Source organism: Oryzias latipes, chromosome 20, assembly GCF_053564925.1.
Source record: "Oryzias latipes strain Hd-rR chromosome 20, Olatipes_Hd-rR_3.1".
In the NCBI taxonomy this organism is placed as follows: domain Eukaryota; kingdom Metazoa; phylum Chordata; class Actinopteri; order Beloniformes; family Adrianichthyidae; genus Oryzias; species Oryzias latipes.
In genome coordinates, this window is record NC_136256.1 from 26,625,737 (window position 1) to 26,653,173 (window position 27,437).

General features: G+C 40.6%; 1 protein-coding gene across 2 annotated transcripts in view; it reads right to left on the reverse strand.

Annotated features, from left to right (window-relative positions):
• cdh7a (cadherin 7a) overlaps positions 1-27,437 on the reverse strand; it is a 215,533-nt gene that overhangs the window by 59,464 nt on the left and 128,632 nt on the right. For both annotated transcript variants that reach the window (XM_078938306.1, XM_023950079.2), the window contains 2 exons: positions 4,717-4,884; positions 777-964 (listed from right to left, as the gene is read on the reverse strand). In XM_078938306.1, coding sequence (XP_078794432.1) covers positions 777-964; positions 4,717-4,884 — 356 coding nt within the window. The remainder of the gene's footprint in view (positions 1-776; positions 965-4,716; positions 4,885-27,437) is intronic.

The following is a 27,437-nucleotide window of genomic DNA, read 5'->3' on the forward strand; positions in this document are numbered from 1 at the left end:
CCTGAGACGGTTTCTGACAGTTTGTGCAGAAATTCTGCGGTTATGCAAACCAACAATTGCACGCTCCCTCAAAACTTGCGACATCTGTGACATCTGTGATTTCAGATTGGCCTTTTCTTGTGGCCAGTCTAAGGCACACCTGTGCAATAATCATGCTGTCTAATCAGCATCTTGATATGGCAAACCTGCGAGGTTGGATGGATTGTCTTGGCAAAGGAGAAGTGCTGACTATCACAGATTTAGACAGATTTGTGGACAATATTTCACAGAACTGGTTATTTTGTGTATGTGGAAAATGTTTCACATCTTTGAGTTCATACCATAAAAAATGGGAGCAATAACAAAAGTGTTGCGTTTAAATTTATGGTCAGTGTAATTCAGTTAGTGTATATATTTTATTTTCACATTTTTTATTACACATCCTTTTTTAGTCTTTTTAAATTCCAAGAGTTTTGCAGAAAAAAGGTCAGATCTGACATACTTACTTTAACTTCCTGCTTAACATGGATTCCAAGTAACAACCTTAAATTATTAATCAGAAAATGTGTGAAACATTTTAAAATTCATTTTTATCTGAGGTTTGGCAGCATAATATCTAAAGAGACTGGAGCAAATTTAAAAGACGGGTTTGATCCACATTCTTGCCAAAGCTTATTGCCAAATTTTATACACAGATCTTTTTGACTAATATTTTTTTAACTGAGGCGTTGTTGTGAAGTCCTTTCATATACAACAGAGCGGTGATTATGACAACTTGTTTATTATTCAAGCTGTACCTTTTGGAGGATAATGACCCCCTCTTGTGTGTCCTCATCTGTTGTTATGTTGAACATGCCGGGTCCGTCACCGTCCATGATCCTGTAGTCGATCTCTGCGTTGGAGCCTATATCAACATCTGCTGCTTTGATTCTGGCCACCACAGATTGCAAAGGGAGTGACTCCAGAACTGTGGACTCATAGCTCTCTGCAGAAAGAAGCACAGGAGTGCATCCTTATAATGGATGTGCTCATTTCAAGGCAGCAGTGAACCCCCAGTTTCCAGTTCAATTAGCACCATGGACAGGAGAGGAGGCTAAAGCAAATTATGTCATTAAGAAGTGAAGGAAAATGGTAAAGGGGTGGAAAAATCCCTGATTCTTGTTTTAATATTTCTGAGCAACTCCTCTTTTCCTCTTAAATCCTACAAATAAATTTGATAAAAGAAATAGGAATGGATGAAATGTCTACTCAAGGATTCTATTACTCTGAAACTCCATTGTGCTTCCAGAGCCTTTGTTTGACCCTCCTGGATTGAAAGTCCTCAAACAAAAATAAAGACGGGAGTCACATTCATAACCATAATCTCCCCGATCGCCATGGCAGAGCTCATTACCAGACCTTTCTGTGTTCCTCACGGTGCCTCCCTCAGCCACCGTCTAAATGCTAATCTGCCTGACATTGTTTGCCGCCATGTAATCTTTATAATAGCTTTTTAATTTGCCATGGAATAGCAGCCCTTTAAAGGACCAAAAAAAAAAAAAAGTACTTTCCTCCCACCATCTTGGCTTTGCACCCCTCCCCCTGTCTGTCATCTCTTGCAGATAACCTTGCCCCCCCTTCCAACTAGATGCTGTACTTCAATTCTTCATCATATTGACCCTGAATTCCACAAAAGCCGTTTTCGTCTCAGTGAGGCAGTATTGGGTTAAAACGACACTGATGGCTTCTTTTCCAGACTTCAATTCTTTGTACCCCACCCCCCACCCCCCAAGGGACCAGTGAATTGACTCAGCTTCAAGTCCAGTGGAGAGTACACAAGCCAGTCAGTCAGCAGTTGGGCTATCAGCAGCAAAAGCAATTGGCAGTGCTTGGGATTATCATGAGAGGCTCTGCATGTCTTTGAATCCACAAGCTTGGCCTGGAACCCATTAGCAGCCTGTGAAATAAACTGACAACAAAAAAATGATGCCGGATTGATCTTGGTGTCCGAGGCCAGAACCAAGCCAGCGTTAAAGAAGAGGCCAGGAAGAAGAAGCCAGGACGTTTATGCATTTGGTTCTCACCAACTCCCCCAAAACAAAGCATCAGCAGCTAATTTAGACTGCAGATGTTAATAAAAAATAATATGACCATAAAGACCAAACCTAAAATTTATGTGAGGAGTTACAAAAGTTTTTTGTTTAAGAGGGAAATCTGTAACTCTGCATGATTTCATTTGGAAGTTTGAGTAGTTTTCCAGAGATACATGGCTCTGGAAAAGCCTTCCAAATTATTGAGAAAGAAAGAAGTGCATGATTACTGAAAGTAAAATGTGCTTTAAATTTCTGTATCAATGATCTGGCAAGGCAAGGCAAGGCAATGCAAGGCAAGTTTACTTGTATAGCACAATTCATTCACAAAGTAATTCATGGTGCTTCACAAAACAGAAAAATGCATTAAAACCACAATACATCATAGAAATAATCAATGTAAAATTTACTTTAAAAGAAAAGAACAATTTTGAAAATTGATTTAAAAAGAAAGGAATGAAAGAAAAGTGCAGATAGGACCTTTCAGTCATATACACGGCTAAACAGAAATGTTTTAAGTCTAGATTTGAACATGAACACAGAAGAGGCCTGTCTTACGACTTCAGGGAGGCTGTTCCAGATTTTAGCTGCAGAATATTGAAACGCTGATTCCCCTTGTTTAGTTCTGACTCTGGGAATCAACAGGAGGCCGGCCCCTGAGGTCCTCAGAGTACGAGATGGTTCATATGGCACTAACATGTCAGAGATGTACTTTGGTGCGCGGCCATGGAGAGACTTGTACACAAGCAGAGCTGCTTTGAAGTCTATTCTTTGAGGTACAGGGAGCCAGTGCAGAGACCTGAGCACAGGACTAATGTGATCATACTTCCTGGTTCTGGTCAGGACTCGAGCAGCAGCATTCTGGATGTACTGAAGCTGTTTTAAAGCTCGTTTGGAGAGGCCGGTAAGCAGGCCGTTACAGTAGTCTAACCTACTGGAGACAAATGCATGAATAAGTATCTCCAGGTCTGGCTTTGACATTATGTTTTTGATTTTGGCGATATTTTCAGTAAAATGCCGCTGATGTTACTGACTTGATATGGCTGTTAAAGTTCAGGTCAGAGTCCATGATTGGTGATGATTTCTGACTTGATTTGAGGGTTTAAGAGACAGAGAATGAAGGTAGCTGCTGACACTTTCTCTTTGTTTTTGTGGGCCAAAAATAATAATTTAGGTCTTGTTTGAGTTTAGCTGGAGAAAGTTGTTCTGCATCCACGCACTGATCTGTTGGAGGCAGTGGCTGAGGGAATCCACCGGCCCATATTCACCTGTTGTCAGTGACACATAGATCTGAGTATCATCTGCATAGTTGTGAGAAGATATGTTATTACTGAGTCTGTGTCTGAAACACAACTCCCAATTTCAACAAAGTATTTCCTGTCTTCTAGACAAGACTTGAGCCAACCCAGTCTTGGAGTCTGTGCAAAAGGATCCCATGATCAACAGTATCAAAGGCAGCACTCAGGTCTAGCAGGATTAAGACAGAGACTTTGCCATCATCAGTGTTCAGGCGGATGTCGTTGGTTACCTTGATAAGAGCAGTTTCTGTGCTATGACGGGGTCTAAAACCTGACTGGAAAACATCAAATGAATTGTTTAATAAGAGAAAGTCAGTGAGCTGTTTGTAGACAACTTTTTCAAGGACTTTTCCTAAAAATGGCAGATTAGAGATAGGTCTGTAATTATTCAGTACAGTGGGATCAAGACCGCTCTTCTTCAGGAGGGGTTTAATGACTGCAGTTTTTAAGGCCTCGGGAAATATTCCAGATTGAAGAGACATGTTAACTATTTGAGTAATTGGTGGCAACACACTGTTCAGGACAGACTTAAGAAATCTAGTGGGTAACACATCAAGGCAGCATGTAAACGAGCTCAGACGGGTGATGGTCTCTTGGACAGTTTGGTCAGTGACAGGTACAAAGTGAGTCAGCCTAAAGTGAGTAGGTGGCCGTTGGATAGTTATATGTGTTGTGGAGTTGATGGCTTTTTTAATGCCCTGAACCTTGTCATTAAAAAATACAGCAAACCCATTACATTTAGGTGTGCAAACCAGTTCTATTGGTAGCTGGGTTGGAGGGTTAGTTAATCTGTTTACTGTTGTGAACAGGATACAAGAGTTGCTGCAACTTCCAATGATTTCAGAGAAGTACCTTTCCCTTGTTCTGCATAAGATCTGGTTGTAAGCGTACAACTCCCCCTTATACATTCCATAGTGAACCTGGAGTTTTGACTTGCGCCACTTTCGCTCAGCTCTTCGGCACTGTTTTTTCTGTGCCCTGACTAGATCATCGTTCCTCCGGGGTACTTTCTGTCTATGTTTTCTCAATTTAACCTTCATAGGGGCAATGGCATCTGCACAGTTGATGTATTATTTGAGTGGGTCACAGCTCGCAGAAGAGGTATGAACTGGTATCTTCCTCTTTCGGCTTCTCCCATCAGGGGTTGCCACAGCGAATGAGTCGCATGGTAAACTTGGCAATGTTTTACGCCGGATGCCCTTCCTGACGCAACCTTCTCAAACCGGGCTTGCATGGAGGTGGAGAAGGGAACAGGGAGCAGCCCGGAGTCGAACCCTGGTTGCACGGACGGAAGGCGCCGCAAACCAGCACGAGCTAAACCGGCTCCTGGTATGAACTGGTATATTATAGTTTTTAAAATGGGGTCTTACCGTGAGGGAAACGTGGTGGATTGTCGTTGACATCTGTGAGTGTCACTGTGACGGTGGTGGTGCCGGACAGGCCTCCCATTTGCCCGACCATGTCTTTGGCCTGAATAACCAACACGTACTGGTCCCTCGTCTCTCTGTCCATGTTGGACAGAGCTGTTCTGATGATCCCTGAGTAGGAAACCAAAGGGACAAGTCAAGATTCAAACTTGTTGTTGATTCAACGCAGTTTACCAGCAAAAAAAAGCTTGGCAAGCCCATTACCAAATGTAACGCAAACACTGATCCATCCATCCATCCATCCATCAATCCAAATATACATTCATTCATCCACCTATACTTCAATCCAAACATCCTTTATCCATCCATAAACTCATCAAAACAAACATTTAACCATCGAAACATCCATCCTCCAACCATCTAAACATTCATCCATTCAAACATCCATCCAAAAATCCTTTTATGCACTCATTCACTTATCTATCAATCGAACCAAAAAAACTTTAATTATCTTTCCAAACATCCATCATCCAACTATCTAAACATTCATTCATTCAAACATCCATCCATCTATCCATCCATCCATAAATCTATCCAAATATCCTTTATTCAAACATCCATCCACCTATTCAAAGATCCGTCTATCAAGTCACCCAAACATCACTTAATCTATACAAACATTTTTTATGCATTAACCCAAATATCCATACATCAATCTACTCAAACATCCTTTATCCAGCTATCCAAAGAGAAAATAGCTGTAGAGATTAAAAATTGTTGAAAAATGAAAGCACATTCAGAACACCTAGGAATTATTTATTTAGGACATGTTGAGCTTTAATTTTGTTTGTGTCAAAACAAACATTTAAAAAATGGTTCACACCAATAATTTAAGCAGCAGTGACAAGCAAACATTTACTGGAGGTGTCCATCATGGCCTATTTACAGTGACCAATGTGCTACAATGTGGTGTCAACACAAAAAGCAGAGCAGGCTAATGTTAAGGTGCTCTCAGAAAACACAAGGAGACACTTTAGCCTGGGGGGCTGGCATCATCTGTCTATCCATCCATCACAATTGATCTAAATCAGAAAAAAATAACAATCGTGATAACAAAGCCATCAGATGACTTTTGTTTGCCTTTTTTCACTGCAGCCACTGCCTGAAATCACCACAATTCTTTTGAGCAAAGTAAAAGTAAATATGCCCAAAGAGAAAATATTTGAATAACTTCTTATATTGGGATGCACAATAGTGTAGTGGTTAGCACTCTTGCCTCACAGCAAGAATGTACAGCTTCTAATCCAGGCTGGGACTTTTCAGTGTGCAGTTTGCATGTTGTCCTTGTGCATGTGTGGGTTCTCTCCAGCTTCTTCCCACAGTCCAAAACCATGAACTGCATTATTATAGATCAGTTAATGACTTTAAATGAGGTGAGAAAGTGAGTGTATGATTGTTTTTAACTGATATGTCCTGCAATGGACGGGGGGTACCCTACCTTTGCCCTTCAGTAGCTGGGTAGGCTCCACCCTCCCAATGACGATATAGTGGAATGCTCTGGGTTTACAAAATGGACGCAAGAATGTCTGTGTATTTAATTCTATCTTCCAGCAAAGAATAATTATATTCACAAAAAAATTAACTAAACGCATTAAAATGCAAGGAAAGTCACCTAATCTTTCAAAGGCAATCATGGTTGCTTTCAAAGTTAATGACTCGTTCCACACAATGTGTTTTATTCATTAAAGAGTTCTTAATAAAGAGTTCCAAAAGAACACAGATGATTACTAATGAAGAACCACACAGAGCACAGGTTCAGCATAAATGAATTAGATTTGGCCTTGTTATCCTGTTCACCAACCAATGAAGAAGATCAAAGGATTGAAAACCTTCAAACATGATTAAATTCTTATGAACCTTGAAATGTCTCAACTTTTCATGTAACTGATGTCCAGTTTGATGAGCCAGACAAACACAGGTGCATAAAGTATTATTTATATATTATAGTAGAACTGATCAATACTTTTAGAAGCACAGCAGATAAAAAGAAATGTTAGAGATGTTAGAAACTACAGAGATTGCTTTTCATTTTTCAGGTTTATATTTTGAAAACAACTTTCTTGCTTTCCCATTTCTCTTACTTCTGTGATGTTTTACAGCTGTTTCTTTGGTTCAGTACTTGGCTTCACTACTGAAAGTATACATCAGTATTGCTTCTTTATTGTTTCTTAATCTGATATGAATCCTCTTTTATGTTGTGTTTATAACTTACAAAATAAAAAGGTAAGAAAATGTTTTGGAGTTTTATTTATTTTTATTCAGTCTCAGAAGTATTTTAATTTGGAATTGGTTCATGAATAAAATTAATTTTTATTAGATAATTACAACATTATATTATAATTTATTTTAGTAACAATAATACCAAAGATAAAAGCAATTTCAGAGTTTAACAACAATTAACAACAGCTTAAAGATTGTTTTTGCAAAAGGCAAGCTAGAACTTCGTTAAAATGCCGGCCCACTTTCCTTCTGCTGTACTTTTTGTCATTTGGTAAATCAAATACTGAAACCAAAAGTATCCTAGTCCAACTTTACAGCACAATCCAGTCATTCCCAATAAAGGATTTTGACTTCACACTTGATGGTGCTCAATTCTTCAGGATTCTCACTCACTGAAGCCAAAACAATTTATCACTTGTGAACAAAGATGGTATTTTTGTCCCGATCTCAAAACTCTCACACTTCCCACCTGTACCCCCAGCAAATGATGTTCAGCCGTATTGGAGTCAAAAAAGAAAAATACATCCAACATTGTAGAAAGGAAACATCAACTGTTGGACAAACTCAAAGTGAGAAAATGCTGTTGAAAAGTGCCACATATACTGTAAAATGTAAAAACAAAAAAAAAATTCCAGCCTTTAAAGGTTTCTGCTTTCATCTGACAGTTTACCCCAAGGATCCACCTTAAGGGCTAGCCTTAGGTTAAGACAAATCTACAGAGGTTTGTAATATGGCTCTTCTATTACACCGACTGCCTAAGCAATACCAAAGACACTGTCTTGGCGATGGAGGGTTCAGCATGTCCTGGCCTAGAGAGTCTATTATATTACATCATCAAATTTGATACTTTGACAGTGTGCATGACATTGTTTTAGGTTTGTCTTTCAGAACAAATCTTAATTATGAAAGGTATGACATTAGAAGGTACCTCCACTTTTTTTCCATGGAGATTGGACAAAACCACAGTGTAAAATGGTATATAATTAATTTTGAAATAATAATGGATTAGATTTATCTGCGCTTTTCCACACGCTCAAAGCGCTTACACTGTGTCCATTATTCATTCACTCTTCATTTATTCTTGGTGATGGTAAGCTACTGATGTAGCCACAGCTGCCCTGGGGCAGACTGACAGAGGCGTGGCTGCCAGTTCCCGCCTACGGCCCCTCTGACCATCACCGGGACATTCATGCACATTCACACACCAGTGGAACCACACTGGAGGCAGGGAGGGTGAAGTGTCTTGCCCAAGGACACAGCAACAGTTGGCTGGGGGGAGCAGGGATCGAACCGCCGACCCTTTGATCTTTGGACGACCCGCTCAACCACCTGAGCCACTGCCGCCCAGTGTGTATCCTGTAGTAAATTATTCTATTTTGTGAGATGTTTTTAATAAATTGTCTTTACTCAGCTCTGTCTTCCCCATCCAACTGAATTTATTGGTACATACTTGCACTTATTGGCCACTTTGTTAGGTACACCTTTCTAGTATTGTGTTGGACCTCCTCCTCCCTTCAGAACTGCCTTAATCCTTGGTGGCATAGATTCAACAAGGTTCTGGGAACATTCCTCAAAGAGGTTGGTCCATATTGGCATGACTGCTGCAGATTTGTCGGCTGCACATCCATGATACTGATTCCCCGTTCCACCACATCCCAAAGGTTCTCTTTTAAGTTGAGATCAGTGACTGTGGAGGCCATTTGAGTCCAGAAAACTCATTGTAAAGTTGAAGACACCAGTCTGAGATGATTCCAGCTTTATGACATGGCGCCTTTCCTGCTGGAAGTGGCCATCAAAAGATGGTACACAGTGGTCATAAAGGGATGGTCAGCAACAATACTCAGGTAGGTTGTGGTGCTGTAACCATGTTCAACTGGTACTAAGGCACCCAAGGTGTGCCAAATCAATGTCTCCCACACCATGACACCACCACCACCAGCCTGAACTGTTGATACAATGTGGGATAGATCGATGCTTTCATGTTGTTGAAACCATCTGAATGTGGCAGCAGAAATGGAGACTCATGAGACAATGTTTTTACAATCTTCTATTGTCTAGTCTGTGTGAATTGTAGCCTCCGTTTCCTTTTCTTAGCTGACAGGAGTCACACCCTGTGTGGTCTTCTGCTGCTGTAGCCCATCTGCCTCTTGGTTGGGCATGTTGTTGGTTCAGAGATGCTCTTCTGCAGACCTCGGTTAACCAGTGGTTCTTTAAGTTCCTGTTGCCTTTCTTTCATGCTGTGGCCAGTCTGGCAATTCTCCTCTGACTTCTGGCATCAATATGGCATTTCCAACCATAGAACTGGCACTCACTGGATATGTTCTTGTTGAAAATCCCATGTCTTTGCGCTAACAAGCAGTTGGACAGGTGTGCCTAATAAAGTGGCCAATGGGTGCAGAAACTTAGTTTGTTCTCTATTTAAAGGCACACCTTTTTCTTTACCTCAAGTTTCCTGGTGTCTGCTCTGTCCTTGTGGCTGTAAATCTGACTAAAATCGATCACACAAAATGTCTTAAAAAAGAAGGGCTAATTTCCTAAAACGAACCCTGAAGAGAAAGGATTGAGAATGCCACCAGAGGAGTAATAACAGAGGCTGCCCATGGGCTTTCTTTATACAAGTCTTTTCAGTGTCTGTGATGTATAAAAAGGATATGCCACATTAATCCCATGCTGTGTGCGCCTGCTCTGTAAATTTAAAGCACACTTTTAAAGATCATCCAACACTTATACGACCTAGCTGTAAAGTACAACAATATACTAAAATGAGGGTTGCCACTGTGCCACATTCAAAGACTAATACCAGGTCAATTTATGCTTTGTGGGCTGGACATTGACTCAAGGCTAAATAGCGTGAACAAGGCAGCATGTGTGCAAGCATTGTCCATTAATGTAAGTTTGTAATACAACTGCTGAGACACAGATGAAAAAGGGCATTTCACCATTTCTGATTTACTTCTCTGAGAATGAGGTTCTCACAACTTTTAGTCCGTTAGTTATTTTTTTTAGACGTTCAGCATCATCTTGGCAGGATATGTCATCATGAGAGCAACACTCGCAAGCCTTACGAAGGAGTTCATTTCAGTGTGTTGACGTGTCGATTTTGCTCAGTGAAATGAGGAACAGGTCTGGGTTTTAAAAAAAAAATTCTGTTATACTTTTAAAATAAATATGGGGGCGTGATTGTCAACGTTTTGGATGAACTACTCGACACAGGGGTGGCAGGACAAACCACTCCTCCAGAAGCCAGGGGGAGGGGGCGACGGAGCGTAGATCCAACGGAGACAATATAATCTTACTGAGGGCCATGAGATGGACTCCCAATGCAAGGGGGAGTCCATCTCCCCTTGCATTGGGAGTCCATCTCATGGCCCCCAATGCCATGAGATGACCAGTGTAAATCCACCGGTGTCAACCTATAACCACAAGGACCAATGTGAGGTTTAGTGTCTTGCCCAAGGACACTTCAGCACTGTTCTACCTCTGCACTCCGGCTGCCCCATGACTTTTTCTGTTCCGTCCATGAATGAGTGCAGCTTTGTGTGCACGCAGCAGCATGTGCACGAGAAGATTTATATGATACGGTATAAAATGCTTGGCTCACAAAGGTTTCCTCCCAAACCCAAATGTGCAACTCATCACATCGTCATCTCTGCATGCCTCACCTCTTTCTCCTCGTTGCTTGAACCTGAGCGATGGGTCCCAGGAGACCCGTGCAATCACACACATCATCTCTCTGATTCAGTCATACACGTGCAGTTTACATTTCCCCTCAGCTAAAGAAAAAGGTTTAAAAAATGGCAGAAAAGATTTTTTCAAACCCTTTTTCATTGCTGTTCAATATGAGTGTAACTATATTCCCTCCAGCTGAAGACTGTTAATGGCTGCTCTAATTAAAGTCTCAGTCAAATTATAGTGAACTGCTTTTCTTAGCCCTACAGTGGACCGATCGATAGACCTATAGTCATCACTTTGCCTGGTAAAAAATTATATTTCAACACATCACATGACGATATAGACTGAGGGAAATAGTAGTTCTGTCTTAGTAAACAAACTGGAAAAGAAAGATGTTATCTTAAATTTGACATGTGTAGCTTTTTTTCCTTTTTGGCATCCATCTATCCTTTTATCACTTCTGCGAACACCATAACCCAATTAAACAGTGCTAACAACCACCACGGTTCCTGCTGCGGCAGCACCTAGGAATCGTGTTTACTGACTTTATTCTAAAGGTGGCTTTAATCTAGCGAAGACATAAACAAAACTAACGTTTTCTCTTCCCCAAACAAATGTAGAGACCCAGCATGCATGTCCACACATGAAAGAAGCATTATCAAATGTTCAGGGAGAGTAAAGCTGAGGAGTGACCTGGGTAATGGTTGGATTTTCATACCTACTGCAAATGATGCCTCAAACGGAGGAAATAAAACCCAGCAGAGGCTGTGCAGAAGGTGGTTTGGAAAAGCTAAAGGTTAGATAGCTTTCGTACAAAATTGGCATATTTAATATCAAATCAATGTGCTTGAGGTGGAAAAATATTGTTTGTGGTTAATGATGCTAAAATTTTTGTTTCTAGGGAAAAAAAACATACTCAGATATGACTTGTGTTGTCTGGCCAGAAGCAGATGTAGACCGCTGCTCCACCTGCTGATGTAGCACTGTTGTTTGTCTGCTGGGTGCCACCCCTCCTTGCTCTCTATCTCTGTTGCCCCGTGCGGTGCTGGTGTCATTCCTGGGGAGCGGCGATGATTAAAATCCTTCTGTCGTTATCTCTGCGCGGCCTCACTATGCGCCGTGACTCCTCGCCTCCGGTGCGAGCCAGACGCATTGTGGCCGCGCATTCATCTAGCTGTCTCCACACCACTGGCGGCAGACGGGTGGGCCGTGCTCCCTGCTAAATCCCAGATACTTGACATTTGTCTTGTGAGGAGGAAATAAAAGTGCAGGCTTTGCAGGAGCCCTCTGGCTCAGCGTGCAGCTATGAGATCTCCTGATGAAGGTGATGAACACTTAAACATGAAGGGTGCAGGATGTGATTTGCTGAGCCTTCAGGCGGTCTGCTTGCAAGGAACAGATCCCATAACACACAAAAACAGATCACACAAACAGGGAATAAAACCTGCGGCCCAGGCAGTTTATTACTGAGTGACATTCAAGCCTCTCAGCTTAGTCACAAGTTACTATAGCTACCCAGGGATCTACAAGTGTGAAAGAGCCGTACAATAGTGTGGCACAAAAGGCCGGCTGGGACAGACATGCATGAGAAAAGTCAAGAAAGAGGGAAGGATGCGTGCTGGTTTTGATTCCAATGAAGAGATGGCACCTTCTGCTTTATGTTACCTGCCTGACTAGCACGAGGCGACCAGATTTATACCTACCCTTGAGCTGTAACTTTCTCTATTTAGCAGAGTTTCCACGGCAACCCAACAACAACAAAAAGAGAGGCTTTAGAGGAGTCCAGGTATCATATTCACTGCCCTATCACACCAAACCTCATTTTCTCCAGACCCTGGTGTCAAATCTTCACGTCTGCAAGGATTGGACATGGCCCTTTCCTTTATATGAGTGACTTGCTTTAATTAGATTCTTTGGAGGAGACAACACTCAGTCTGTCAAGGCTTCTGCAGCCAGAGCGCCTGTCACAATCAGATGTCATACTTTCTGAGAGGCAAGCCATATCACATCCTAAATACTCCCCTTCTGAAACTAATTAATCCCCTCATTCACCATTTCCTGCTACCTGAATTCCTCTCTTGTTATTCCAGCTGCTGGGGTTTTGTGATCACGCATGCATGCTTAGCAGCACTAATGCGCTCGAGTAATTGTCTCTAAAGTACTTGCCATATCGCCAAGGTGTGCGCAACTAGAGGCAGCTGTTTAAACCTCCTTCAGCTTGTCATCAATTAGAAGGGAGTCCTTGACAGCGTTAGCATTTGAGCCTCACCTTCAAACTAAACTACAGGCAATCAATCAATATACATTACCAAACTCTGTCTTAGCGTAGCACCTTTAGGTGCAGCGGCTTACTGACTTTACGCTCTGCTTGGAAGTTATTGGAAGTATTTTAGGATTTTGCACTTTTCCCAAGGGCACCTTGCAGATTCAATTTGGGATTAGGGACTGAAGTAAAGAGACTTGTTAGACGAGCCAGGATGCTACCCACCTAACACCAGGTCACACGCATCCCCCCATGGCCATTAGCACTCTGCCACTTAATCGCTAGCACGTCGTTGCAAGTGTTGAGCTCAGAGTGTATTTCAGCTGCAGCACTTTGTCAAAGTCAGCCGGCACGATGGTGAAGGCGTGTGCTGCAAATGGGACTAATTAGAAACCTACAAAGACAGAGGCCCAGCGCTCATCGTACAACACTCAATCCTGAGCTGCTGTCTGAAGATACATTACAGGTATCGACACCATTTAGCAGTTAATACAAACCAAGCAGTTTGAGGAGAGCAAAGTATTTAATGACTGCACTGTGATGGTGTTCAGTGTAAAGTGGCAGCTGAGGATAAAGGAACACAATGCTCTCATAAGAAAACTGAATCCATGCCTCACTGTGGTTCTAACTAATTGTGTGGCCTGACGACATGACCCTTTCTTAGGGTGTTACTTTTGTCAAACATATTCTAAATACTGCTCTTTTATGCTCTTTCTCAGTTAAACACTGAGGAAAAAAAATGTAAATGTAATCTCTTAAGTCTAAACACAATACCATCACTAAAAGGATGACATACTTTTCATAAAAAAGAGCATGTATCCGCTTAAAAGGTTGAGTATAACTAGTATGTACTACATTATCACTGACAGGCCAAAACAATTGAAAACTACCAAATTATTCACAGATTAACTCTGATTTTTGTTTTTCTCACTAGTTTCATTATCTAATTAATTATTACATCAATAAAAAATCTAAGTTAAACTATTGTTTAAATGCTTGTAAGTTTTCTGTGTCACATGACAGTAATTTATTGTAGTTTGACCAGTTAATTCTCCAGGTAAACAAAAATAAATATTCTATGGTACCCCTTTCTTTCAACAACCGTATTTCTTAGACCAGAAGACGCAGCAGCCAAAAAAATGCATAAACATTTTCTGCCAAGCCCGATTTAACTCTTGTGCTATCCTATGACCCCACCCTTACATTGACGTGTTCTCCCTACCGTGACAAAGGTGGATAAAGTTGAAGAGAATTTCATGTCATCCATGGACACCAGTGAAGATCACAAATCATCAAAGAAAAAAGGTTCCGAGCACTGTCTAGTGGGTCTAGATGACCCAACTCGCAACGTTACCGTACCTAGGAAAGTAGAAGGGTTAAGACTGAGTTCGTCTTCTGCGTCAGTAGGAAAAAACTGATACACAAACTTACAGTGTCCTCTAGTGGTTGTTGTTATTTACTTTTTTTTAATTATAAAATCACATATAAGTCGCACCTGTGTATAAGTCGCAAGTTGGATTGAAGCCAATGGTAGTGGCTGGATGGCTCAGTTGGCTGTGTAGGACTGGCGAATCGGAAGTCAGGATGTGATTCCCAGGGTGCACGATGAGCATCACCCAGTGTGGGTCCTTGGACAAGACCCTTCATGCTACTACCAATCTGTTAAGCCACAAGGGGGCCAAATTCTGGGTCTCCCTGTGCCGGTCCCCAGCCTGGATAAAACACAGGGCTGGGGGCCGACATAGAAGCTGAAAGGAGCTGAAATCAGCCAATTGCCTTTCAGGAAATCAGGATGACCTACCCAACTCTCTGATTTTCCTCCCTACACAGAAGCTTGTGGGTGTAAAACCCTTAAAAGATGAGGGACCAAATAACTATTTTAGTAAATTTTAAGCTATTCTAAAAAAACCAAATGCAATGAACAGATTTGTGCATTTCATCATGCAGGAGGAACATCAAAATTAATTTAGAATCTAAAAAAATTTAAAGAAACAACTACTTTTTTACATCCATTATTTTATTTGTATGCATTTGACTACTGTGTATTTCGCTGCTGTTAATTGTTCTGCATTTTTAGAGCCAAAGTCCACCTTGCTGCTTTACTGAACTATAATCAGCCCACAGAGTTTTGTCCCTTTGAGCTGGGACTAATTACACTATCAATTTCATGGCTGACTGCTTTTTATACCCACAGCTGATGTGCGTCTCCCCAAACTTCCATTGCAGTGACTGAGCCGGCACCGTGGCAACAAGTGGTAGGAAAAAAAAAAGAAGCCTAATGTCTTAATTAGTGTGTAGCAGAAGTACAGCAGAATCCTGAGGTAAGGGAATTGAAACTGTGCTTACCTCTCATTACTCGTCTTTGCTTATCCATTAAAGGTGGACAGCTCTGAACAGAGGTGTGGATGTGCTCTGAGGTGATCTGAGGTTTGAGCGCTTGAATTACTTGTAGTTTGAACCGTGCAGTCACAGGCACCCAAAGCATGTGTGACAGAAGCTCCACTTTGTGGTCTTTCTCAATCCTTCTGGAAAGTTGCAACGACCCAACTGACGATGTCACAAGTTTAACCAAATTTAGAGCTTAAACAATCTCTTTACTGTATTCTTCTGTAAATTGATGTAGAGACCGGCTTGTGAGATTTCAGTAATGTTGGGAATCGCAAAGTAAATTATTTCTTTTATTTTTTAATGAACATTTATTTAACTAGGTAAGCTATTAAGGACAATAACAACATGGGAAGTGGAGAAATGCAAAGGCAGATCAAAGCACATCAGAATATATTCAACAATTTACATCAAGAAATATCATAAATAATTCTGGAAAATGTACATAGGGTAAATACATTTTTTGTCAAAACATGAGCAGGATTCAGACAGTACAATTAATGAAAGAGATTTTAAAAATTGAGATCGATACACAGATGCTTAGTTTTGGAACTTTTTGAAGGTCAATCCTGTCTGTTGCTGCTGCATGTTGGACAGATTCTCCATGTTTTGATTTTATTTTAGGAACATCAAGCATTATAAACTGGATCAAGCATGTGCTATAGGGAATAAAAGAGGGCTGAATTATGATTATACAAAACTGAAAACAAATGTCTAAGTACATTTATACAAATTATGCCTAAAATCATTTTTACTATACATAAATCAATCTATCTAAAAAAAACTTTACAGGCTCCAACCTTCATCAGAAGCATTCTGCACTGACTCTATAAGGAACAAGAAAAACAACAACCTTGTGTTCTGCCGTTGAAATTATAAGCATTTCTCATTTCTGTAAAATAATTGATGCAAACCATATCAAGATAGATTTTCACGATACAGGACTGAACAGTTAATGTTGTGAAGCAAATATTCAGCACCTAATAAACAGGAGCATCATCAAAACCCACCAGTTTAATTAATTGCTGAACGCAGTGAGTATTAATTACGTTTAATTCATGTAATTAGATTGTGCAGCTTTTTGCTGCAAGTCTTTTGAGTTCCTTTTTAAGAACTGAAATCGTTTTTTTTTATGTGTTTGGAAACGTCCACACACCAGACGTAAAAACTTTGGTGTGGACCAAACATATCTACCCTTGTCTGTCTAAAACTGTTGCTAAAGATTAACTGTCAGGCTCAGTAATTCATCAATACGGACAGACCAGATTTTCTTTGCTCTTACATCATAAGCAATCCATGTTTAACAAACTCACAGCTTTCACACACTTTGCAGAAAGAGCTTGAGATTGAACAGCAAAGGCAAACAAATGTTTGTTTCCCTCAGGTGGTTCCTCTGGAGTTTATTTAGACGTGGAACTGATCACATTTGTTATTATCTGATTTGATTTTTCTTTAAAGATGTCAAACGTTTTTCTGACAGTTAATTCATATCCTATCTCCTCTGTTTACAGTTATGATCTTTAAGTTAACGAATTGAAGTAAATGGATGGCTCCTCTGTGAAAACAGTGAGCAGCATCTGTCAGTGTCAGTATGGACTGTACCACTTCATTGAGAAAACACTGCCAGACATTAATGAGAGTCAAAGTAAACTTGGATGGAACAATTTGTAGTGTTTATTTTGGATTCATATCTGCAACTGTTTTCATTTTTGCTTTAGCATTAGTCACATGCACCCGTGTGGGGGTTTGCCAATAGGTTTTTTTTGGTTGTCACGGTTCGTGGATTACATGAAAATGGAACGTACCAAAGTTTTCCAAATGGTAATGGAAGCTGCACACACTTATGACATATGGGTGATGCTGTCGTACGGTGTCCAATTACAGCACAATAGTCATTACTTAAGATGAGTACTGCCTCCTTATTGACGTGCATGAACATTTTTGCATGACAGGCTCAACAAGCGGTCTGTGATCTTGATACTTCATGTTGGCCACCAACGTGCTCCGTACAGATTTATCCATTTTTCGCCCGTATACACCCCCGTATACACCCCTAAGGGCTGTTATGACAAAGGATTTGCACTCATTGGAAATCTTTATCTGGCGAAGAGACAAGTTCCCCTCTTGAACCAGCGGTGCTACAATCCTCTACAGCCTACATTTTAAAGACTAGACTTCTGCTGTTTTTGACTAAAATCCTGCTATCACTCTAGTGGATCAATATCCTGATCAATGTCTCATTCCACTTTTACATAACCCTTTGGCATTTAAGAAGAGAAATATTAGTCAATTAGGTTTTGCCCTGTTTGTTGTCCACAGCTGCTGCTGTGAGATACGGGCTGCTCGTGCATTGGAATGCAGAGCAGGGAGCTGATTGTTATTGGTCACCAGAGAGGCAGTTTACTGCCAGGGATTTTGTGCTTTAAAATTAAGCAAAACAGAGGTTGTACAAGTCTAAAACCCAACAGAAAAGAGCCCCCCCCCCCCCCCCCCCCCAACCTCCTGTGATGGACTACAGAAGAAATTTATTTTTAGGATTTGTCATTTAAACTCTTCTTAACAAGAAATAATTATATGTTTTATTTTATTTTCCTAACCATAAGCATGAAATATTAAACATTAAATATCCATTTTTCTACTGATAGAGGACAAATATTTAGGAAATTAAGCTCAAAATCGCATTACTGAGTATTTCTTTGTTCAAATTATTGTGAATCAGGAGCACAAAAATACATATCGTTATGGAAAAGATAATTTTGTGATGTAGAATCCGTTTGGTGTGCCACAAGCTTCCTGCTTGGGAGCTCTCAACAACAGGGACAGGAATTGGGGATGGGGTTGCTCTGTGCAAACGGTCCCGGCCAAACCTCAGAGGTGGAATTTCCCGTGAACTTTGCAGAAACTATGTCCTATAATGACACAGGTTTGTTAACTTTGGCTAAAAATGATGTAATCACTGTTACGGAGGGAATGGGAAGTACCCAGGCGCAGAGAGGAGAGGAGGCAGGAGGTTGCAGGAGAACGGGGTTTAATAACTAAACTAAAGCTGAAACCAAAACCACTGCATACGGCAGGCAAAACTCGAAACACTAGAAAGACTCGAAACCGGGGAAATATACAATATGGACCAGCACAGGAGGAAGGGAAAGACAGCACTTAAATACATACAAGGCAACAAGACACAGGTGGAAACACTCAGGACTGATGGGGCAAGGTAAAACTCGAAACAACAACAAAACAGGAAATACTACAAAATAAAACAGGAAATCAAGGAACAAAACACAAAGTGACTGAAACCGTAACAATCACAAATAAAAGACAACTGGGAATGCTTTGAAAATGTAGCTCAAAAAATGATCGAAGTGGGGCTTGAAGTAGGTGATTAATGCCTCTGAAAAGATTTTAAACACTAGTTTGAGTGACAATTTTTGGGCATTTTTAGTAGTCAGGTTCAACAAAAATTTTGAGTTTTTGTTTGTTATTATTTGCTCAACCACATGGAGCCACACAAAATGTCCCAACAGACAGCTGCCCTTTGCTTATCTGTTTTTTGGCACACTGCTGACAGACATTCATATGGTCTGAATTTGATGCAAAAAATGAGAAGGTGTAGGCCTGTTATGGAGGTTTTTTTTCACCCGTATGTCAATGTGATATTCAAGCATTCTAAGTCTGAATTTTGGATCAGAAAGAGCATGACGCCCAGTAAAAAAATGTGTTATACAGAGGAGGGGGGTTGGGAGGGGGGTGGGGTTGAGGTGCAATTTCCAATGGGTTTGGACAAATAAACACAATGACAAATTGAAATGCAAGAGATTTAGTTTACCTAAAATGAATTCAGAACAAATAATGGGAATGTCATTTTTTAATATATTAAAATAAAAAATTACAAAATGCAATTGATTTTGCTTATGCCCAACAGTACCCAGGACAGGCTCCAGCAACCTTCCAAAAGGGATATAACAGCTAAAGAAAATTGGAGAGATATGTGTTGTCTAAATGAAATAAAGAAAAAACGTGTTTATGTCTGATATTTAGCCCAGGGTTAATGATCATTACTCCGTTTAGCTGTCATGGAAACTCTCGTTATTTGAATGAAATCTGCTGAGTTTGCTCAAGCAATTTCACATTTACAGTTTTTGACATATGGAGACAACTTTTGCCTTTTTTACTTAAAGGGTGCAAAACTTGTTATCCAGTCTTGTTGAAACACGTGAATCTAGTTCTTCGGCGTCGCCACACGGAACAGAACTTCCACTTTTATTTTGCCGTCAGCAGATAATGATCTTTGCACTAAAACTGCAAATAATGAGGCACAAAACTTAACTCTAGCAACTTGTATAATAAAGTTGTCTGCATTAAAATGAGAAAACAGTTGAAGGTCTGTGAAACTGGATAAAAAGACTGCGAGATGAGATGTGAGGTAGTTTGTTGACTTGTGGGGCGTTTTATCCTGAGAAAGTGCAACGGCAGTCCTCGCTACATCTTTATCTCCGCCTCATTAGCCACTCTTCTGCCTCTGCTCGGCTACCTCATGCGAGCGCTTTTGCAAGTAAACAGAAAAAAGAAAAAAAAGGAAAAAAAAGAGGACCATCCCATAATATGAGGCTTTTTCCTCTGCTATGAGAGCGCTGCGTGCACCCATTGCTGCGATTTTATGAATGCTCTTCCAATTCACGAACTGGTGAAAGCCACTGCAGTGCAGGGATTTCTGTCGCTTATTTTTCACAGTCAGGCAGACACAGAAATAAGAGGGACGCTCCACAAAGCAAACCCCTCTGTGACCTGTAGGGTTCCCTGTAAACATCCAATAAGCCTAACCACTGCAGGGACGAACATTTTACAAAGAAAAAGCGAACGTACAACAGATGAAATGAAAAGGCTTCATACTGCGTCGGCATTACGGATGTGGTGGCTGAGAAGAAAAACATGTTGCAAACTGCAGAATTCATCAACACGTTGAGCTGGGAAGTTGACTCAGTATCACAGAATTCTTTAACTCTTTCCCACTTTTAAAGGCCTCCAGCTAATGAAGTTTCCCGCTGAAAATTCACAAGGAACTTTTTTTTTTGTTTGTTTTGAGAGAACTTTTCCCCTTTTTCTTCTGGTTGCTCTCTTTTGGTGCTCACCAAAGGTGAATTATCCACCTCCATCGAACCCTCTGCTCACTCACACCAGCCACCCCCAAGTCCTCCTCCTCTACATCCATGAACCTCCTCTTTGGTCCTCCTTTGGGCCTCTTTCCTGGTAGCTCCAACCTCAGCATCCTTTTGCCAACCTCCATCCAGACTAAAGCAGAGGTTCTCACTCCAACTCACTGGTGAAGTACAGGGCTTAACGTGTTTCTGAGAATCTGAGTGGATTTGCTTTGAAGATAAAGCTAATTAATCTGTTATTGTGCAGTGAACAACTTAAATGAAAAGAGGTCAGCTTCCCTTTTCAAGACTTTATGTGTTCACAGCTACTTTTAAACCACACATTCAGATGACAATCCAACTTCTTTTTCTTTCTGCATGGATTTGTCTAAAGATGAAAATCAATTCGTGCAAATTCAATTTTTACATTTGTTAACAATTCTTAACATATTCTGGAATGCGTGTGCCTCAACTTAAACAGAAAGGAAAACTGTAGTCGGGTAAAATTGGAAATAGATCATTAGTGAAATCAGTGAAAACATTGCATCATCACAGACTGTGATCAGAGCAGCTGGTCTTTAAAATGACTGGATTGCTTCTTGTAATACTGTCATGCTGGTTTTTAAAAGCCACCCTAAAACAAGGTTTATCACTCCACCCAATCATTTCTAAAGTGCGTACATTTCCGTTTGATGGATGCAACAAAAACTCAAAAGTGCAGAAAAATAAAAGTTAATTTGTTGATGGTGTATGTTACAAGAGCATCCTTCCATTCATCCATCTTCAGACCCCAACCCAGCCACTGTTGGGCAAAAGCGGAATACACCCTGAACAGGGCCACACACTCAAACTCATATAACGCCTACAGGCAATTAAGAGTAACCAGCTAACCGATGAAGCAGGTTTTTGGACTGATGGAGGAAGCCAGGGTGCCCAGGGAATTCCCACACATGCAGGCGGAGAACATGGAAATTCCACACAGGTCCCAGCTAGGATTTAAACCACGTGAGAGTGCCAACCACTGTGCAGCCCACTTTAAAAATAGACCAAAATACGATCGGAGTTGAACTTTAAATGAGTTAAAACTAGTGGGTCAGGTGACCGCACATCTCTAAACATACAGACATTGAGGAAAATAAAATTAAAAAAAGACTTGCAAACTCTTCTCATCAAACTTGCTTCTGTGACTGATGAAAACAGAAATACAGAAGTTCCTCATTATAAAGAGGTCCACCTTTCAAGGCTTTGCAGATTTTGTTTTACTGCAATTTTGCTTGCTTTATTTTCTTTTTTTACAGTCTATTGGGTTTTGTCTCCTGATTGGCTTTAGAGCATTGTCAACCAAGCTCCTCTGTGCCATGGCTCATGTGCAGAGTTTGCCAAATTTACATAAATCATCAATCATGAACAGATCTGTCTCTTCATTCTATTACTGTTCTATGAAGGTTTGGACTTTAAGAGTTTAAACACGAGAGACAAGTGTGAAAATGTTAATGTCTGTCGAAGAAATGTAATTTGTGTAGTGAGGCGTGTACAGCCTTTAATCATCTATAATTACTGTAATAAATAAAGATGACTTCTTTGCAGTTTTTACCAAAAGATTATAACATATCTACAATGAAAAACAGGGGAAGACTGTATAACAAAAAACTTCATTTTTACTAAAATGTTTTCTTGTTTTTGCTGAGTGCAGCTTTCAGCACAGAACCCACAGTCAAGTACCAGGTTGGATCTCTTTCTCTAGGACAAAGCCGGGTTTATTAACTTGTCAAACAAGTGCACACACACACACACACACACACCCACACACACACACACACACCAGGGTGTGCAGCCAGATCCTGCTTTTGGGATTCTGCCAGCCCCACGGCTTTCTGCTGCCCATCTCTGTCTGACCACAACTGATTGTACTTGGCTGTCTTCCATTCATGCAGAAGGTGATCGGATCTCTCGGCTATGGGAAGCAATACTGGTGTGAGAACAGAGCCGGCGCCATGTGCCGACCGAGTGCGACTGCAGGTGAGACTTCACTTTGAAGACATGAAAACTTGTTTTCTTGTGGACAGCGGTAACCCTAGTAACCACCTGGTGGCAACCACTGACAATAGGAGAACTGGACCAAGTGACCCCCCCCCCCCTTGCAGTCCAAACAGGAAGTACCCACTGGCCCTAAAAAGCTAAAATCCCATAGACTTCTACAGAGAAATAAACTGCTGTTCCTCAGTCATTCTATTGGTCAGAAGAACCATTCTTGCTAATACCTTTTTAACATTTTCTTAATAATTATGATTTTCTGTATTTCAAGTTATTCAAGTTATAAATTAACCACTGAGACACCTCAATATAAGTAGGTGGAGCCCCTCTTCAACATGCAAAAAGCTAGACATATTTTATGCAGTTTGCTTTCAGTTGGTAGAGGTGTGGACTTCCAATAAGCTCACTCCTAGTTGGTGAGAGAAAGAGAGACCGACTGCCTACTGACACCATCTGGCTCCAACATGGCGGCGTCTGTATCGTGACAAAAATGAACTGACTTCACTTTGTTGGAGCCGAAAGTAAATCATTTTTCTAATAGGTAGCATCACACTCACTCAGTCCAATTCTCAGATACAGTCAATGGTGCAAACTCAAGGATTTGCTGCATAAAGATTGAGCATCAGGCACTGTGTTGGGAACTTGGATTATTTTCTCAATGTCCTTTTTAGTTACCAGTAGAGAAGCTCTTTCCTGAAATAAAATAACAAAACTCTTCCTGTGTGATTGCCAATCATTTGACAAACTTCTGAATTTAAAGGCATCCTTAAATGGTGCATTCATTTCGTTTTCTCTTGGGAATCTCAAGAGCTCTCTTGGGCGGTTGCACATGCTTCCACTGGCCAAAATATCAAAAAATGTTAAAGGAAGAGATAAAAATGTGACCAGTCGCCTCTGGCTGCTAAATGCTCTCTAACTAACACTCACGCCCATTGACGACTCTTGAATGAGATTTCATTAGATCAATATCAATTAGAGTGAGAGCCGACATTTACATAAGTGATGCTCCAACAGCATGTCTGCTCCATAAAGCCCCCATTATTCTCATATCATGTTTTTTAGACTCTCAGCTCAATGACCGCCACTCACACTTTCACGGCCGCTGTTGAGGAGTTTCATTAAGCGAAGTGGATTCTTTGAATCCCCAAGGTTGATATTTGGAAAGCTTTAATGGGTTATGATTACTCGCTTTGAGAGGCCTGTGTTCCTTCATGGCTCAAAAAGATTATCACCACGGTCGAGTCTCCATGCAACTTCCCTTACAAACATTAAGGACAGCTCGCACATTGATTATGTGGGTTTGTCCAGTTCTGCTTCATTGTGTTATTCTATCAGTTCAATGTAAAAAAAAAACCAAGCTTCATAAGTGGGTCTCCTCCAGTGATGATGTTTCATGACACTGTGAAGGGAAAATAAGGAATGCCCTCATTCAGATTAGCCTCTTCATAAGGAAATAAGACTATTTTTGTATTTTGGTATTATTTTTTTATTTGTAGGACTTTTTATAAAAATTCAAAGATTTTCTTGTCAGTGTATTTCTACAGCGAAATTCTTTTGGCACTCAGTCAAAAAGAAGTAAACATCAAAGAATTTAAAAAATATAAGAATTTAAAAAATCTGTATAAAACATTAAGACGTTTTAAATAAGAATGTCATGATAAATAAACAGCTTTATTGCACATATAAGTAGTGTGTTGTACTGAGCGTGGGGGTGTGGGGGTGTGATGGAGACTACAGCTCTGCATCTCAGTCTATTTGTCCTTGTTTTTAAAATTGCTATAAAATGATTTTTTTTTTAACTAAACCTGTATTTGTTATCTTTTCAGGAATTGGTAGCAAAACCCTCGTTGGCAAAGAGGTCAGACCTTTCTTGTAGTAGCAACCAGGCCTGCACACATCCTCCTAATCAGCTGATCCTTTAAAATCATAAATATGTAACGACAACTCAAAACTGTAGCTTCATCCAATGATTTTTTTTTTCATGCAGTAAATATTAACAAGTAAATAGTGCAGTAAATATTCCAGGAACTTAATGTACTTCTGACTCATGCATGTTGGCTTGGAAGTATGTGTATGGTCAAGACCCATGCTTGTGTAACACAATTTTGTTTTTTTTTTTGTCACACAAAAAGGCAATTTTAAGATACATTTAGGAAAATATTCACTTTGGAATAATCAGAACTATCCAGCGTGATTTGAAATGAACTGGATTATAACAAATTCTGATTGGTTTCATGTTTTCTTGTGTTCTTTTTTCTTTGCGGTTTTGGCTGTAAATTGGTGCTTCCTGAGTAAACTACACTGAACATGTGAAATATTAGAATGAAGCAGCAACTGCAGCAAAATAAATCACCCTTGAAGAGAAAAAACGTACTGCAGCCACCGCTGTGGCCGTCTATGGTGAGTTTTATAAAAGATCCTGATGTGAAGTAATAGCCAAGGCAGGCTTGCCACAAGCATTGTCAAGGACATAAGTGTAACAAATTTTGTCCTTTTTCTTTAAAGCTTTATTAAATTATGGCACAAAAACGTACAACTAAAGTTAGGACGGAAAGTAGTGGAGGCAGAGTTTGATGTATGTTGGAGGTTTTGTCTGTTAGTGTAGAAATAAATCAACTGTCAGTCACTCTGAACAACCAAATAGCATATCTAATATGATATTAGAAAAGCAAATTTATACCCATTTCTTCAATGGTCTTCGATTTTTTTCTTTTAAAATTGAAATGGCTGTTTCTTCTTAAACCATAGTCCCTGACTTTTAAACGTTTCCAGGTGTATGTGGGCTACCTACAGGTGAAAAATGGGCAAACCTGCACAGGGAACGCAGACATCCCGCTAGAAAAATCTAGGTCGTAGCTCACTTAATGAGCTTGTAAAGTAAAAATATTGATGTACATTTTTTTTGACGGGCATGAGATAAGCGACAGGTCATAGCAAACATTTATGAAGCACACAAGTAAGAGGTAAGGGTGAAGTAGTTGAGACGCAGGCCAGATTGACAGATTTTTCTTTTTTTTAAACCCCTGTCCCCGTTAGAGCTGTTCAAGGGATAAGTGTACTCTCCTTGAGTGCCCCCTGCACGCATCCTGGGCATTAGAAATTAGAAAACTAGACAATCAGAGCCTGGTGTACATGGACATGCTACAGTTGTCCTTACTTATCAGGTGCACATTCTGTGGGAGCAGCATTGGCGTATGGTCATTAGCACAACTAGACAAGAGTCTACACCAGGGGTCGGCAACCTTTTTTACTCAAAGAGCCATTTGGGACCGCCCCTAATAAAAAAGAAAGCTCCCGGAGCCACAACCCGTTTTGACATCATTATATATATTATGCATGTATATATTATTCAAAGGTGCTCATTACGTCGACCGCGATCGACCGGTCGATCTTCAATAACATGAGTGTAGATCGCGGGCCAGAAAAGATTAAAAAAAAGTACAATCAAAATCCTCACTGAGAAGTACGGGACTTGATTGACATGTAGATTGGCCAATCGGACATCGTCTGAAGCATACGTCACTCCAACTGCACATTATGTTCTTTAAAGGATGATACCGCGGCCGCGTTGGGAGGAGTTACTGGTTCTGGTCTGATCGCTGCATGGAGCGATGTGTTTATCAATGCATGGTAGACACTGAGAATGTGGAGAGTTCAGGATTATTATTTTGAAGAGTTCTACATGGTAATCATGTTTCCATGTTTGAGTTCATAAAATCATCCCAGGGAAAGTCTCTGCTTCAACTCCCGCAGGGAAAGCTGCTTCTCAATCTGACGCCCGTGTTTGCATCTCTCTGACAGAGTTTGAAGCCAAAGCCCCTCCTCCGCCTCTCTACCTGTCCTGTTCACCTGTTCATATCCTCTGCAGCTGAGAGTTGGTTTCCCGCGCGCTCCTCAGTGTATTCTACACAGAGAGCGCTAAATACGATAGTCGGGTTGCTCCAGCGCAGCACAAGGATGAAAGAGCCGGACGCAGGTTATAGCGGGGATAGAGCGGGTTAAGCAAATGAATGGAAGAAGGCGGCCTGCTGAAGAAATATTCAATATTGTACACATTTTATTTTTAGTCTGAACTATCTTTTATTTAGAAAAATATTTTATTTTGTCAGTCCAGTATGAAAAAAAACATCAACAAAAGCTAAAGCTGTGTTGGGCGGTTTTTGGCTGGGTCTGGCAGTTTTCAGATGACTTTTCGGCTGGAAACCTTTGACTCTATCTGGCAACACTGGCGCGAACTCTCAGTCTGTCATCAGCGAGTTGGTCTCTGCCCCGCGGCACGTCAAGTTCCCGGTAGAAGATCGGAGTGTTTATTGAAGCCGCCCCGCCTGCTATCAGCTCTGCAGGTCTCGCCCGATAAATACGAGCTCATTACGAAGCTGTTTTTTTACGTGGCTCGTGCTTCGTGCGGAGCTAGCAGCGCCTTTGAAATGCCATGAAAAATGAACAAACTAAAATAAAATTTAATTATTATAAAATACTCATTATTTTCCAAAGTCACAGGGAGCCACAACAGAAGGATGAAAGAGCCACATGTGGCTCCGGAGCCATGGGTTGCCGACCCCTGGTCTAGAGTCAAGAGTTTAGAGCAGTGTTTTTCAACCAGTGTGTTGTGGTACACTAGTGTGCCGTGGGAGATTACCCATTCACTGATCTAAAACATTTACCGTCTCCAAGATATCAGCTCTTTGTTCATCCAAACAGTTCCAAACATCCTGAGTAGTTAGGAATATGAATGATCATAAAATACTATTTTCTTCGTGTTTATTTGATGCTATTAAAGACACTTTGATAAGAAATTTAGCTGTAGCTTCAGCTGTTTGCGGAAAAGTCCCGTCCCTTTAACTGTCTCCACCAATCATTCTTGGATGCTTAATCATACGTCATCAGTCTGACCAATCAGAAGTGGTTAAAGTCTTCACTTCCTTGTTCCGATTTAGCTCATAAAGTCGCTCAGT